Genomic DNA, 11,315 nt, shown 5'->3' with positions numbered 1-11,315 from the left:
CTCATTAAAAAGCCTCCTGCTGCGCGCTGAGTGGTGATTATAAGGCCTTTATAAAGCAGGGATAGCTGGGCATTCCTCTTTATGGTTTGCAGGATTCATACAGCCTCTTTATATACATCAGTGTCCTTGTTAAGTCGCATATTTGATGTTGATTTTACCCCAGTATGTATAAAAAATAAAGAAAAGATGAATAAAAAAGAAAACAATTGTTTAAGCGTTCTACTTATTCAAATTCAAACACAGAGACGAGGAGAGCGCCTTGCTACTGAAGCATCTAAGTTTTCATTATTTCTTCCACGTAGGGTTCAGGTTGCATAACCCTGTGTGTACTTGGTACGGATTTTCACAATTATAAACCTGAATGTGATGTTTACTGAGGCACTGATTTATCTTCGGCCTCGAGGCCAAGGCGAGCATACAACCCTACATATTGACTTACATAAGAAATGTATTACAGCCGGCCTCTGCGGAGGTCCTGTTAGTTCTCATAACTTCATCCATAAAATAAACAGGTAATTAAATGTTTTGTTTGACGGGATCTTCATAGGGAGAGACTGCAGTCGTCTGGGAGACAAAATAAGGTTTGTGCTTTTATTAATACTGTAAAAAACAATGAGAGAATGTGTTGTGTCTTTCTTTACATAACACACAGTTTATGTCAAATAAGGGGCAAGATGAAGTGACAGAGATAGCGTAAGGTCTTAATGGTATAAGCCAGACAGAACAAGGGGAAGCGTGTGCAGTCTGTTGAGATCAGAGATTTTTCTCTTGCCAGGTATTACAAATAGCAGCTTCATAAACAATGTATTAATCTTCTGTGTGCATCTGAACACACAACGATCCCTTCTGATGCATTCTATCCTCTTAAGATTGAGAGACTTGTTAATGTTCAACAATATGTTATCATTTATTTCTGCCAACACAGCAAATAAAAAGAAAATTCACACAGATCTAAGGAGGACTGCACAAAGTAGTAATTCAATGTCTTTATTTGTGGTTCAATTAAAACAACAATACAGTATGTCACTTTTTCACGTCAAAATAGAAGCTTTAAAGTCAATCTACAATAACTTTCAACAGGGAGACTCTTGACTTTGGCAGAAGTGCGTAGGACATTACGGCACTGGTTCACAAAGCAGTCTTAGTCAGGCTAAAAAGAATCGAGTAAGCCCTGCTGTGTGCTGACTGATACGATGGCTTTGGGAATGGTAGGCTGCAAGTCCGTCACAGAGTCTAAGGCTAACTCTGGTGCAATGCATCAAATGGATACATTTATGTTTTAATTGCACAAGGTCCCTTACAAATAAAGTTGAATTGAAATTAATTTGAAATTGAGCTGGCTATGTCAATACACTGTGTTTACGACAGTGCAGTTGAGCTCCGAGACCTTTGCTGGCAACAAACCAAATTCATCCACTTGTTGGTTTAAAAAAGTAAAGGTTTTTTTATTCTCAAAGCTTTTTGATAAGATAAGGTACTATGGGGAACTTTAATTTTACTGTTGATTTTGGCGCCCCCGTTTTCTGATCTTGTCCTGCACATGAGTTTGTTGTGTTTTCTGACTCACTCAGCATGACTCTGGTATCCAAAATGTCAAATAAAAAGGCTCTTTTGGCAGGGTGCTGTTTCTTTGTAGAACACCTACCCTTTGACAGCGGTATACAGACATAAAAAAGAACTATTTTGAAATAGTTGATCTTATTCTTTATGGTGCTGTTTGCTTTTAAAGGTCATATAGAGGCATCAGTATTCATTTCAGTCAATTAAATATTCAGCTAAAAAAAACTTCACAGGCATTTTAAGTCATGGAAGAAGGACATTATGTTTTACATCAGAAGAAACTCCCTAATAAGGTGTTTCTATCCCAAAGGATAAAACAAACAACGTAAAGTGACTAAGAGAGAGCCGTCTACAGAACCTTTATCCTGTGAACTAAGGGAAACACCCTGTAAATGATTTAGACCGACTTCTCTGGCTACTCGAGATCACACGATGCATTCCCATGATTCCTGGGCCCAGACAAAATGTCCTCTGTTATGGATGGTGAACTGAGTCTTAATGTTCTGACGCTGATGAGACAAACTGAGCCTGGAGCTGTAATAACAGCACAGGACGTCTCAGATGAACGTCTTCAAAAACAAGAGATGAGGGTAAACGCGGTTGAGTCCGGCGTGAAGAGAGACATCCGCTATACTGTCCTTGAACCCCCCCCAGGACAAGACTGGACTGTACCAGAGTGTATAAGTGTGTTAGAAATCAGTCACATAACAGAGGCTCCCATAGGGGGAGGTGGATAGGTGGTCAGCAGACGCCCAGGGCAGCAGAAATGTTCCTCGCTTGGGGTTCTGATGATGAAGATTAGGAGAGACTAACATAGGAAAACATTAGAAAACTTCATTAAACCTGTAAGCTAGGTCAACCGGCCAACAGGAAACTTTTGGAAGAGGCCCCAGTTTGTACAACTCACTGCGAGGGCCATCGGAAATGAAAGAGAGCAGAGCCTGCAGTGAACACAATAAAGATAACTGTGCTCACTATCAGCACATGGATCAGAGGAGCTGAGGAGCTGCCGGATACCCTCGGACGGTTGGCAATTATGTGCCTTCGTTATGGAAACTGTAATAAGCAACTGACATTGTTACGGCTCACTTATGTAAAGAAGTGCAGGACAAGTGTGCAATAGAGGAGGATGGAAGGATGGAATCTTTAACAGAAAGAGAAGAGAAGATAAAACATGCAGGAAACTCAGAAGGCCGGTTATTTCAAGGTGAAGCGTTGAAATGAAAGGTGTTTTGAAAATGATGGCTGTTTTCTGATGAAGTATTTGCTTTAATCTGCTTTAAGCTTTAACCTCTGAAATTATTTTTTCAGCAAGCTCAGGGTTAAACCTTTAACCAGTAATGCAGAAACACTGTAAAATTTTCTCCGAGAATGTACTGTAGTAGGTGCTTGGAATATGTCTTTCAGTGCGGAAAACCAAATCAAAGCTAAATATATTCTCACTATATTCTAATAAATGAAGGTGTTTATGCCATAGACTGCAGTGTACACAGCCACTGCGTCAAAAACATGCAGGCAATGTAGAAACATGAACCTCCACTCTATGATTTGGGCCAGCAGGGGGCCACTAACCTCTGCAAAAAAGTGTGATTGTATATAGATGAGGAAATTATGCAACTTCTTCATTGATTTATTAGCTCAGTAAATATTTCCCTTTGGTGTGTATGGTCAACATCTCTTGTTTGAAGTCCTCCTTAAATACAGTATGATATTGATATAGTGAATTATGATCCGGTTGGGAGAAAATAGACAGCCAAGAAAGTAATATTTAAGGGCATGGCATGCAATTGACTAGATGTGACCACATCAACCTAAAAAGTCCTTGTTGAGCATTTGGTTGTGCTTAAACATATTTTAAGGTTCAGGCTGTTTTTTAACATGTTACAAAACTGTTTACAGGCATCTGATGAACATGGGTTTTCCCACTTAAAGCACTTTGAATTGCTTGGTGTCTGAAAGGTGCTGTATAAATAAACTTGCCTGGCCTTAAAGCACCAGCTCTGGGCTGGACTCTCACCTTTGGCTTTTTATCACAAGTCATTCCCCAGTTTCTCATTCATGTTTCAGACTCTATCCAAGGTCCTGTTTTATCAAAAGAGACATGAAAAGCCAATAAAATATTTTTTTCTGGTCAAAGTGAGCATCCTATATTTCCATTTCCATTTTCCCGTTACAGTTGCAGATGCACATTGCCGACCAAACTGTTTTTTGCATTTGCTAGACCTTTCCCCCCTCAAGCTTCCCTCTCTCGACCAAATATGGTCACCCAAAAAAAAAAGTGTCATCTAAAAAAATACCAAACTCGAAATAGTTGTACACAAACCATTTAGTTACGTCCCTGTGGCTATACTTCTTTCTTACGGTCAACTGTTACATTAAGAATGTTTCAATGCTGTGACGTTATTGACTACATTTTATGTGCAAACACCATCAAAACTATTTGGCCAGATTTCATTTTTACTTGAAGTTATAAGCAAACTGAGGGAAAAAAAGTTTCCAAAGGTCTTTGTGATAGCAACTTCAGAAAAACAACAACACAGGGATTTAAGTGAAACTCAACCTTTTAAAGTCCACAACACAACCAACTGACTATTAGTGGAAAAACACAGCACATAACCTCTTTCGTAACTTATTATCGAAACCAGACTCCTGCAGTTTGAAATTCAAGTTTACCTTTTGAAACGCTTAACTTGATCAAAAATCAGGTTCTTGGATCAAACCAATTCAGATAAACAATTTAATCGGTCCATCATCGCACCGGGCTCTGCAGAGGAACGCAAACAACATTCCAGTGTGTTGGTCAATGCATTCCTATTACATTAAATGGAGACTCAGATTTTAAAAGCCGATTAAGAAATGCATTAAAAATCTGCAGTTTACATTATGCTAAAATCACAACAAGAGATGTCCAATGCAATAGGATACAGAGGATTTTATAATGGTTAGTTCACTTTGCAGAAACACTGTAGAGCGTGTGACTATCACTTTGTGTAAACTAGCATTTCACACTTTGACCTTAAGCTGTTTTATTGTGTATGGGTTGCTCAAAGTACTCCCTCTGACTTTGACAGTTGTGTTTTTTTTAAGTAAACATAATTGCTTTCTAGATATGTGGCTAAAACTGTGAGTGGGAAGTACAGGAGTGATGTGGAGGGTGTGTACCTATACTCCATGGGAAAGAGGCTGCACACTGTAAACAATGCAGTTATTCACCAGAGTGAACTTTAAGCAAGATATAAAAGAAGAAAAATCGCTGCTTATTATTTCTTAAGTGTTTAAACGTATTTATTTTTGGTAAGGTTGTAAATTTAAAAAAATCTCATTGAACGTTTACTCAAATTAAAATTGCAATCGAAAATGTATATAAATATTCAGCAACTAGATTTAAAAATGATCCTTAGTTCTGTCATGGCTTCCAGGACACAAAGGAGGAAAACGTGTGTTAAGATTAAGATCCAATGAGTTTTCAAGGTGTTTCATTTTTTACAGTGTATTCCCTTTACGCACACGCCGATTGAAACTTGACTCGGGTTTAAAAAGCCTTGAGAGCAGCCACAAGTCAGAGAGCAGCGTGTTCTTCTCTATGAGCATCAGGTAGCTCCATATACGGATCGGAGGCACTTAACAGCCCCTCTGGCTCTGTATCTGCTGGGGCGCACAGAGGGGCAGTGCCATGCACACTCCTGACTATGCCTTGCTCCTGAGTGGAGGGAACCAGTCTCGGGGCTATAGTCCCGCCAATGACTTGATGATGGGGACGCCAGAAAACGACACCGTCCACCTGAACGGATCCGATCCGTATGCCCGGAACGAGGAGGTGGCTCAAATCGAGATACTGGTCCTGAGCATCACCTTTGTGGTTGCTGTGATTGGGAACTTAAGTGTCCTGCTGGCAATGTACAACACCAAGAAGAAGATGTCGCGGATGCACCTCTTCATCAAACACCTGAGCCTAGCTGACCTGGTGGTCGCCTTCTTCCAGGTGCTGCCGCAGCTCTGCTGGGAGATCACTTACCGCTTCTACGGTCCGGACTTTCTCTGCAGGATCGTCAAACACCTCCAGGTGATGGGAATGTTTGCTTCCACCTACATGATGGTGATGATGACCCTGGACCGGTACATCGCCATCTGCCACCCACTGAAAACCCTCCAGCAGCCCACCAAGCGCTCCTACATCATGATCGTCTCCACGTGGATGTGCAGCCTGGTGCTCAGCACTCCGCAGTATTTCATCTTCTCCCTGAGCGAGATCAAGAACGGCTCGGAGGTCTACGACTGCTGGGCGCACTTTATCGAACCGTGGGGCGCCAAGGCTTACATCACCTGGATCACCGTGGGCATCTTCCTCGTGCCCGTTGTTATTCTTATGATATGTTACGGCTTCATCTGCCACAGCATATGGAAAAATATCAAGTACAAGAAAAGAAAACCAACTGGTGGGGCCGCTGCTAAGAACGGGCTAATTGGGAAGAATTCAGTCAGCAGCGTTACAACAATCTCCAGAGCCAAACTGAGGACTGTTAAAATGACTTTTGTGATAGTTCTGGCGTACATTGTTTGCTGGGCGCCGTTTTTCACGGTTCAGATGTGGTCTGTGTGGGACGAAAACTTCCAGTGGGCTGGTGAGTGCTGAAGGAATGTTTCAATTATTATTTTAATTAAATTTCCCACAGCTTTATTAGTGATGTGACATGCAGTAATAAAACAACACTTTAGATGACTGCAGAAGCAGAACCAGCCTTCCGTTAAAACTCATAGTGCGTAAACAATCTTTCTTAGTGCGCACAGCCATTACGCACGAATGTATCTGGCATACAAAATCAAAATATGCCTACATGCATTAAAGACAGACTCTACTGATGAGTCAAATTAAAATGGTATAGCCAATATAAACGAATATTAAGTTTACATGCCACTTTGTTTGTATGAAAGAGTCAAGTGCGACACTACAATGAAAATGTAAACATCATTGAGGAGGCTTCTTTTTAGATCTTTAATCTTAAAATTCTAAAAAGTCAAAACAATTTAAACCAGGAAAAAATAACGTGTAATTGGGTGATTAAGCTGCTCTCGCATCCGTTTTTTTTTTTCTTTTACAAATGTGCACCAGTCAAAACTACTTCAGTGATATGATGAAAACAACACTTGATCCAAATAGGCTTAAAACAAATCTGATTAGAAAGGAAAACTAACTTTTTGAACTTCTGCAGTATGGCAGATTTTCTGCTCTTTGCAGACTTGACAGATTTTAAATTTCAACACCAGATTAATTGCATTAGCCAGGCATTTCTGCAGCCTAGCCTGCACCAGATGTTTTGCACATTGATCATCCTTTTTCCTCTTTGCTCTCTCTGTTCTCCAGATTCTGAGAACACAGCGGTGACTCTGTCTGCGCTGCTTGCCAGTCTCAACAGCTGCTGCAACCCGTGGATCTACATGATCTTCAGCGGTCACCTCCTCCAGGATTTTATGCACTGCCTCTCCTGCTGCCTGAGACTGAACCCCGACTACAAGAAGGAGGACTCAGACAGCAGTCTCCGCAGGACAACACTGCTGACTAAAATGACCAATCGAAGCCCAACGGGGAGCACAGGCAACTGGAGAGAGCTGGACAATTCTCCAAAGTCCTCCATTCAGGCTGATTGATCACACAGCGAGACAACTCTGTTTACAGGGGTGGGAAATAAACTATGTATTGCAGGGGAATCAAGATTAAAACGCAGATTTAATTTATCTTAGCTCTGGGTAAAATGGACAGTTTCTTAAAAGCCAAACATAATCAAGCAAATCTATCAGTTTTTCATGTAAACAAGATCTAGAGGGAAGCTGTTTGAAAAAAATCAGATAGGACAGGGAATTGCAAAAGTTACTTATAATACATTATGTTTGTTCTTATACTGGAAAATATAACAGCCTTAAGTAGACGCAACAGATTTGCTGAGATTCTTTTAAATGTACTGTATTTATAAAAAGCTCCTCTCCAGGAATACAGAGGCTTTTCACAGTGGTTGTGTCTCCCTGCAGCTCCGCTAAACACCTTTTCCTGTAAATGTAAAACAGCAGCCAAGCAGGAGGTGTGTTGTGGTGAAAAGAACTCCTCCAGACAGCGTGTCTTTAAGTAATCGATACAGCACCTCATCCTTTGTGTTTAGCTTTCCGTTTGTGTTTTTTTTTCTGTTCGGTTTTTTTTGTCAGAACCAGACATAAATTGTTTTGTTTTTTTTGCTTTGTTTTTCAGCTGCACACACATACACACACACACACACACACACATGAATACAGGACTTTGTGCATCCACCTTCTTACTATATGTCCTTTGTGTGGATGCTGCAACAAGAAGACCGTTTACCTTGTCACGAACACAAAAGCAGACAAACAAAGATTATAGGAGGGTTAGAAAAAAGGGAGGCTAGCCACAGCTGGAAGAGCCTACCTATGAACCCCCGGATCCGTCCTCCCCCTCCCCCTCATTGTGGCGTTCACAAAAATCTTGGGGGTAGCTTACACATTCCAAACATGCTACGTCAACACACTCCCCCCGCTCCTCCTCCCTCCTCCCTCCTCCCTCCTCCCTCCTCCTCCCTCTGACATCCTGCACCATTGCGGGGGGTCTGTTGTGTGGCTTGTGTTGCACTCGTGAAAAAAAAAAAACTTTCCTCACATTATTTTGCACGCAGCACCAGAATGGTTCCCAGACCACCTTTACAACCGCACATGCACATTGCATGTTGTATGAAGGCATTTGTATCTTAATGTTTTGTATATTTGTACATAAAAAGGCACTTCAATACGTGTAAATAGGAGTAATATTTGTAAATCTGTTCAACATGAATTCTATTTGTCTGTACTGGCTTGTGAACATTGAAAATAATGGAAATATCTTCTAAATATATATGTAAAAATATACATGTTGATGCATTGTTTGCTACACTGGCTCCGTGTTGTGTTTTTCGCAGCCACAGCTCATTTCACTGTTTAGGCTTCATTCAGTTGCTACACAACCTCTGCAATCTCTAGTGTTATTGTTGCTTAAGACTGATTGAGCAATTTTGAGTTTATAGAGCATCTCCAGCCAATCCAAGCACTTACATGCTGCCAAGATCAAGGATTATGAAACAGAATAACAAAGACGCTCTATTAATAAGAGGCTTCTAGTCAACAAGCTGTCCACCTCCGCAAGACTTCCAACAGAAAATGTAAACAGAATGTAAATGTACCTGTTTCTGTAAATAAACATAATACAGCTGTTTGTACGGTGTATTTCTGGCTGCAACATTATTACATTAAAGGGTCAGTTCAACCTCGTGAACGAATAATGTGACAGTTTTAGACACCTAAAGGCATTGAAAATTCATATTTCAGCATTTCTGGAACATGTGTTTATTCACGTTAATGTTCTTACTTTTCTCAGTTGCATAAGAAGATCTTTTCACTCTTATGTCTGCACAATAAGAATGATGCTACAAAAGCAGGTTATCTTACGTTAGCATCCAACTGGAAAAAGGGCAGGGGGTCAGCGAACCTGCCTCTTTAAAAGATCCCCCTCCCAACACTTTACTAATAAACCTGATTTAATGCCATTCATCGTTCATAAAGAGTGTGAACATGTCCACTTAGGGTTGTGTGGAGGTTATGTTTGGGACTTTAACTAGGCTTTGAGGCAATGACTTTGCTTCTTAGGCGCCGTTAGGTCGATACTGTTACTTTAGGACCAAGATAGGACCCCCTTCTCGTGTGTTTATGCAAAAATAATGGGCTTCTGGCTGTAGCTTCACTCTCACCATACCTTTTGAGATTGGTCGTGATCTTTTCTCCAACCCTTGGATAAGAAGGAAAGCTCATTTCCCAAACTTTTTCTTGACTTGTTGAACTTGTCTTTCCAGAAACAACATCTCTGTTTCTCTGGAGGATCTACAGAGCACACAGCCGACTGTTTTAACTAGGACATTTGTTTCTTTGGTCGAAAGTAGCTCCAAAGAAAAGTGGTTACACCAAGGCATGTGTTTTATTAAGAGTAACATTTTTCCCTGCCACATTTGCCGCCATTGTCCTGTGTTGCTTCAAATAAAAGTAATATTTCAGAATCTCGGCAAATAAAAGCTCATCTGTGTGATTAGGTACCAGTTTAGTGAGTAAATGTTTTTCATAATATGAATGATCTGACTCACTAATTGTCTGTCAGACTCCACCAGGAACGTAATATAATTTCATTTGATTTTTAATGATATTATTGTCTAATCAAGTTATTGAATTCCTTTCCTTTTTCTTGAAATAATGTGTTAACACCTCTTATGAAACCTTAAATGTGTAACGCAATAATGCCGTGATGTTTCCTAATCCAAATTAAACACAAACTTTATAATAGAATAAAAGGTTATATCAGCATGTCATCTTATTCTGAGCATGCACATTCCCCTAAATGCTTTAATACTGACCATATTTGTAGGTTTCCTTCCTAGTAACTAAAACCTCCCATCCCTGTTGATCCTCTGCTGCTCAACTTATCTCTGACCATCTGACCTTATAACAAGAGTCTGGCAGTCATATCAGAGAGACTTATGGGAGGGGAAGTCCGACAGGAAATTATATTAGTCCCTATAATCGGTAGGAGAAAGGTAAGTACAGCAATAAAGGATAGAGGTGGTTATGGTCGGCAATAAAAAGGGGAATAAAATAAACATCGGGCAATCCCTGCTGGTATCACCTGGGATTATGCAGCCATGATTTCTACTTGAGGCGGTATGAAAGGAGTATTGCTGTATAGTTCTAATGCGCATGTCTCAAATCCCACGCGTAGAACCTGCTCTGTATCTCGTTAGGCATGTCAATCATTAAGGAGCATACATCTGAAAGGCAGGCCATGCTAATATGATCCCCAGCTCAGGTCGTCAGTCAGTGAAGACCAAGCAAAGGCTGCAGGAGGCAGTGATTGGGTTTCTCCAGAGAGTATGGAAAAAAATATGGCTTCAAATAAGCAAGAAAAACTGGAGGAGTGCCATGAAGAGGGTCTTTGTACCACTGCATTCTCTGATTATTGTAAAAAGGAATCACTTCAATATGTTTTGTCTAAAATATATATCAACCTGCGACTACAAGTAATATATTCTATCAGTGTTTGTATTTTGTTTCTTGATGACAGGAGGGAAGAAAAAGGAAATCATTCCCAAGATCCACTTCACTGCACAGCCTCTTGGTTACTGAGCCGCTAGAGAGACAAATGGAGTGAGGCTGACACATTTATCAGAGAGTTGTCTGTACGGTGGCTGACAAGTACAAATGGCCCAAAAGATTTGATGCAGTTTCAAAAAAATTATACAAATACAAAAAACAGCTATGAGCAATGACTAGAACTGCAACATTGTTCTGTTGCTTTTGTCTGGGCTGGTGTGTTTTTGTCTTTTTCTCTGATTATGCATTTGATTGAGCTTTCTGCATCACACAACCCATTCAGCATTTCTGCAACATATTCCTCGTTGAAACGAGTGGAGGGAAGAGATAAATCTAAACAAAGAAGCAAATCAATCGGAGGGCGACCCGGGTTCAAATCTGGCCTGTGGCTCTTGTCCTTCCCACTCTCTCTCTTTCTCCCCCCGATTTCTGACTATATCCACTGTGCTGTCTCTCAATAAAAGTATAAAAAGCATGAAATAAACATAAAAAAAAGAAGTGGATGAATACAGAGGGTCGCTCAACATGCATCTGCAGTCATTGTTCTCAAGAATCACTTCACATATACTTCACTCTGTTGCATCTCC

General features: G+C 40.5%; 1 protein-coding gene across 1 annotated transcript; it reads left to right on the top strand.

Moving 5' to 3' along the window:
* Positions 1 to 5,101: 5,101 nt before the first annotated feature.
* Positions 5,102 to 8,809, top strand: avpr1aa (arginine vasopressin receptor 1Aa). The gene is made up of 2 exons (XM_020660179.3): positions 5,102 to 6,182; positions 6,923 to 8,809. The coding sequence occupies exons 1-2, from the start codon at positions 5,234 to 5,236 to the stop codon at positions 7,204 to 7,206; spliced, it is 1,233 nt and encodes a 410-aa protein (XP_020515835.1). The 5' UTR covers positions 5,102 to 5,233; the 3' UTR covers positions 7,207 to 8,809.
* The last annotated feature ends 2,506 nt before the right edge of the window (positions 8,810 to 11,315 follow it).

The sequence above is a fragment of the Labrus bergylta genome, chromosome 7 (assembly GCF_963930695.1).
Source record: "Labrus bergylta chromosome 7, fLabBer1.1, whole genome shotgun sequence".
NCBI classification, from domain to species: Eukaryota; Metazoa; Chordata; class Actinopteri; order Labriformes; family Labridae; genus Labrus; species Labrus bergylta.
This window is presented reverse-complemented; position numbering and strand designations above follow the sequence as displayed.

Excerpts from the sequence above, each read along its gene's own strand:
- avpr1aa (XM_020660179.3), top strand. The coding sequence starts at position 5,234 with ATGCACACTCCTGACTATGCCTTGCTCCTGAGTGGAGGGAACCAGTCT. Across the intron at positions 6,183-6,922 it reads CGAAAACTTCCAGTGGGCTG|ATTCTGAGAACACAGCGGTG; the intron begins GTGAGTGCTGAA and ends TCTGTTCTCCAG.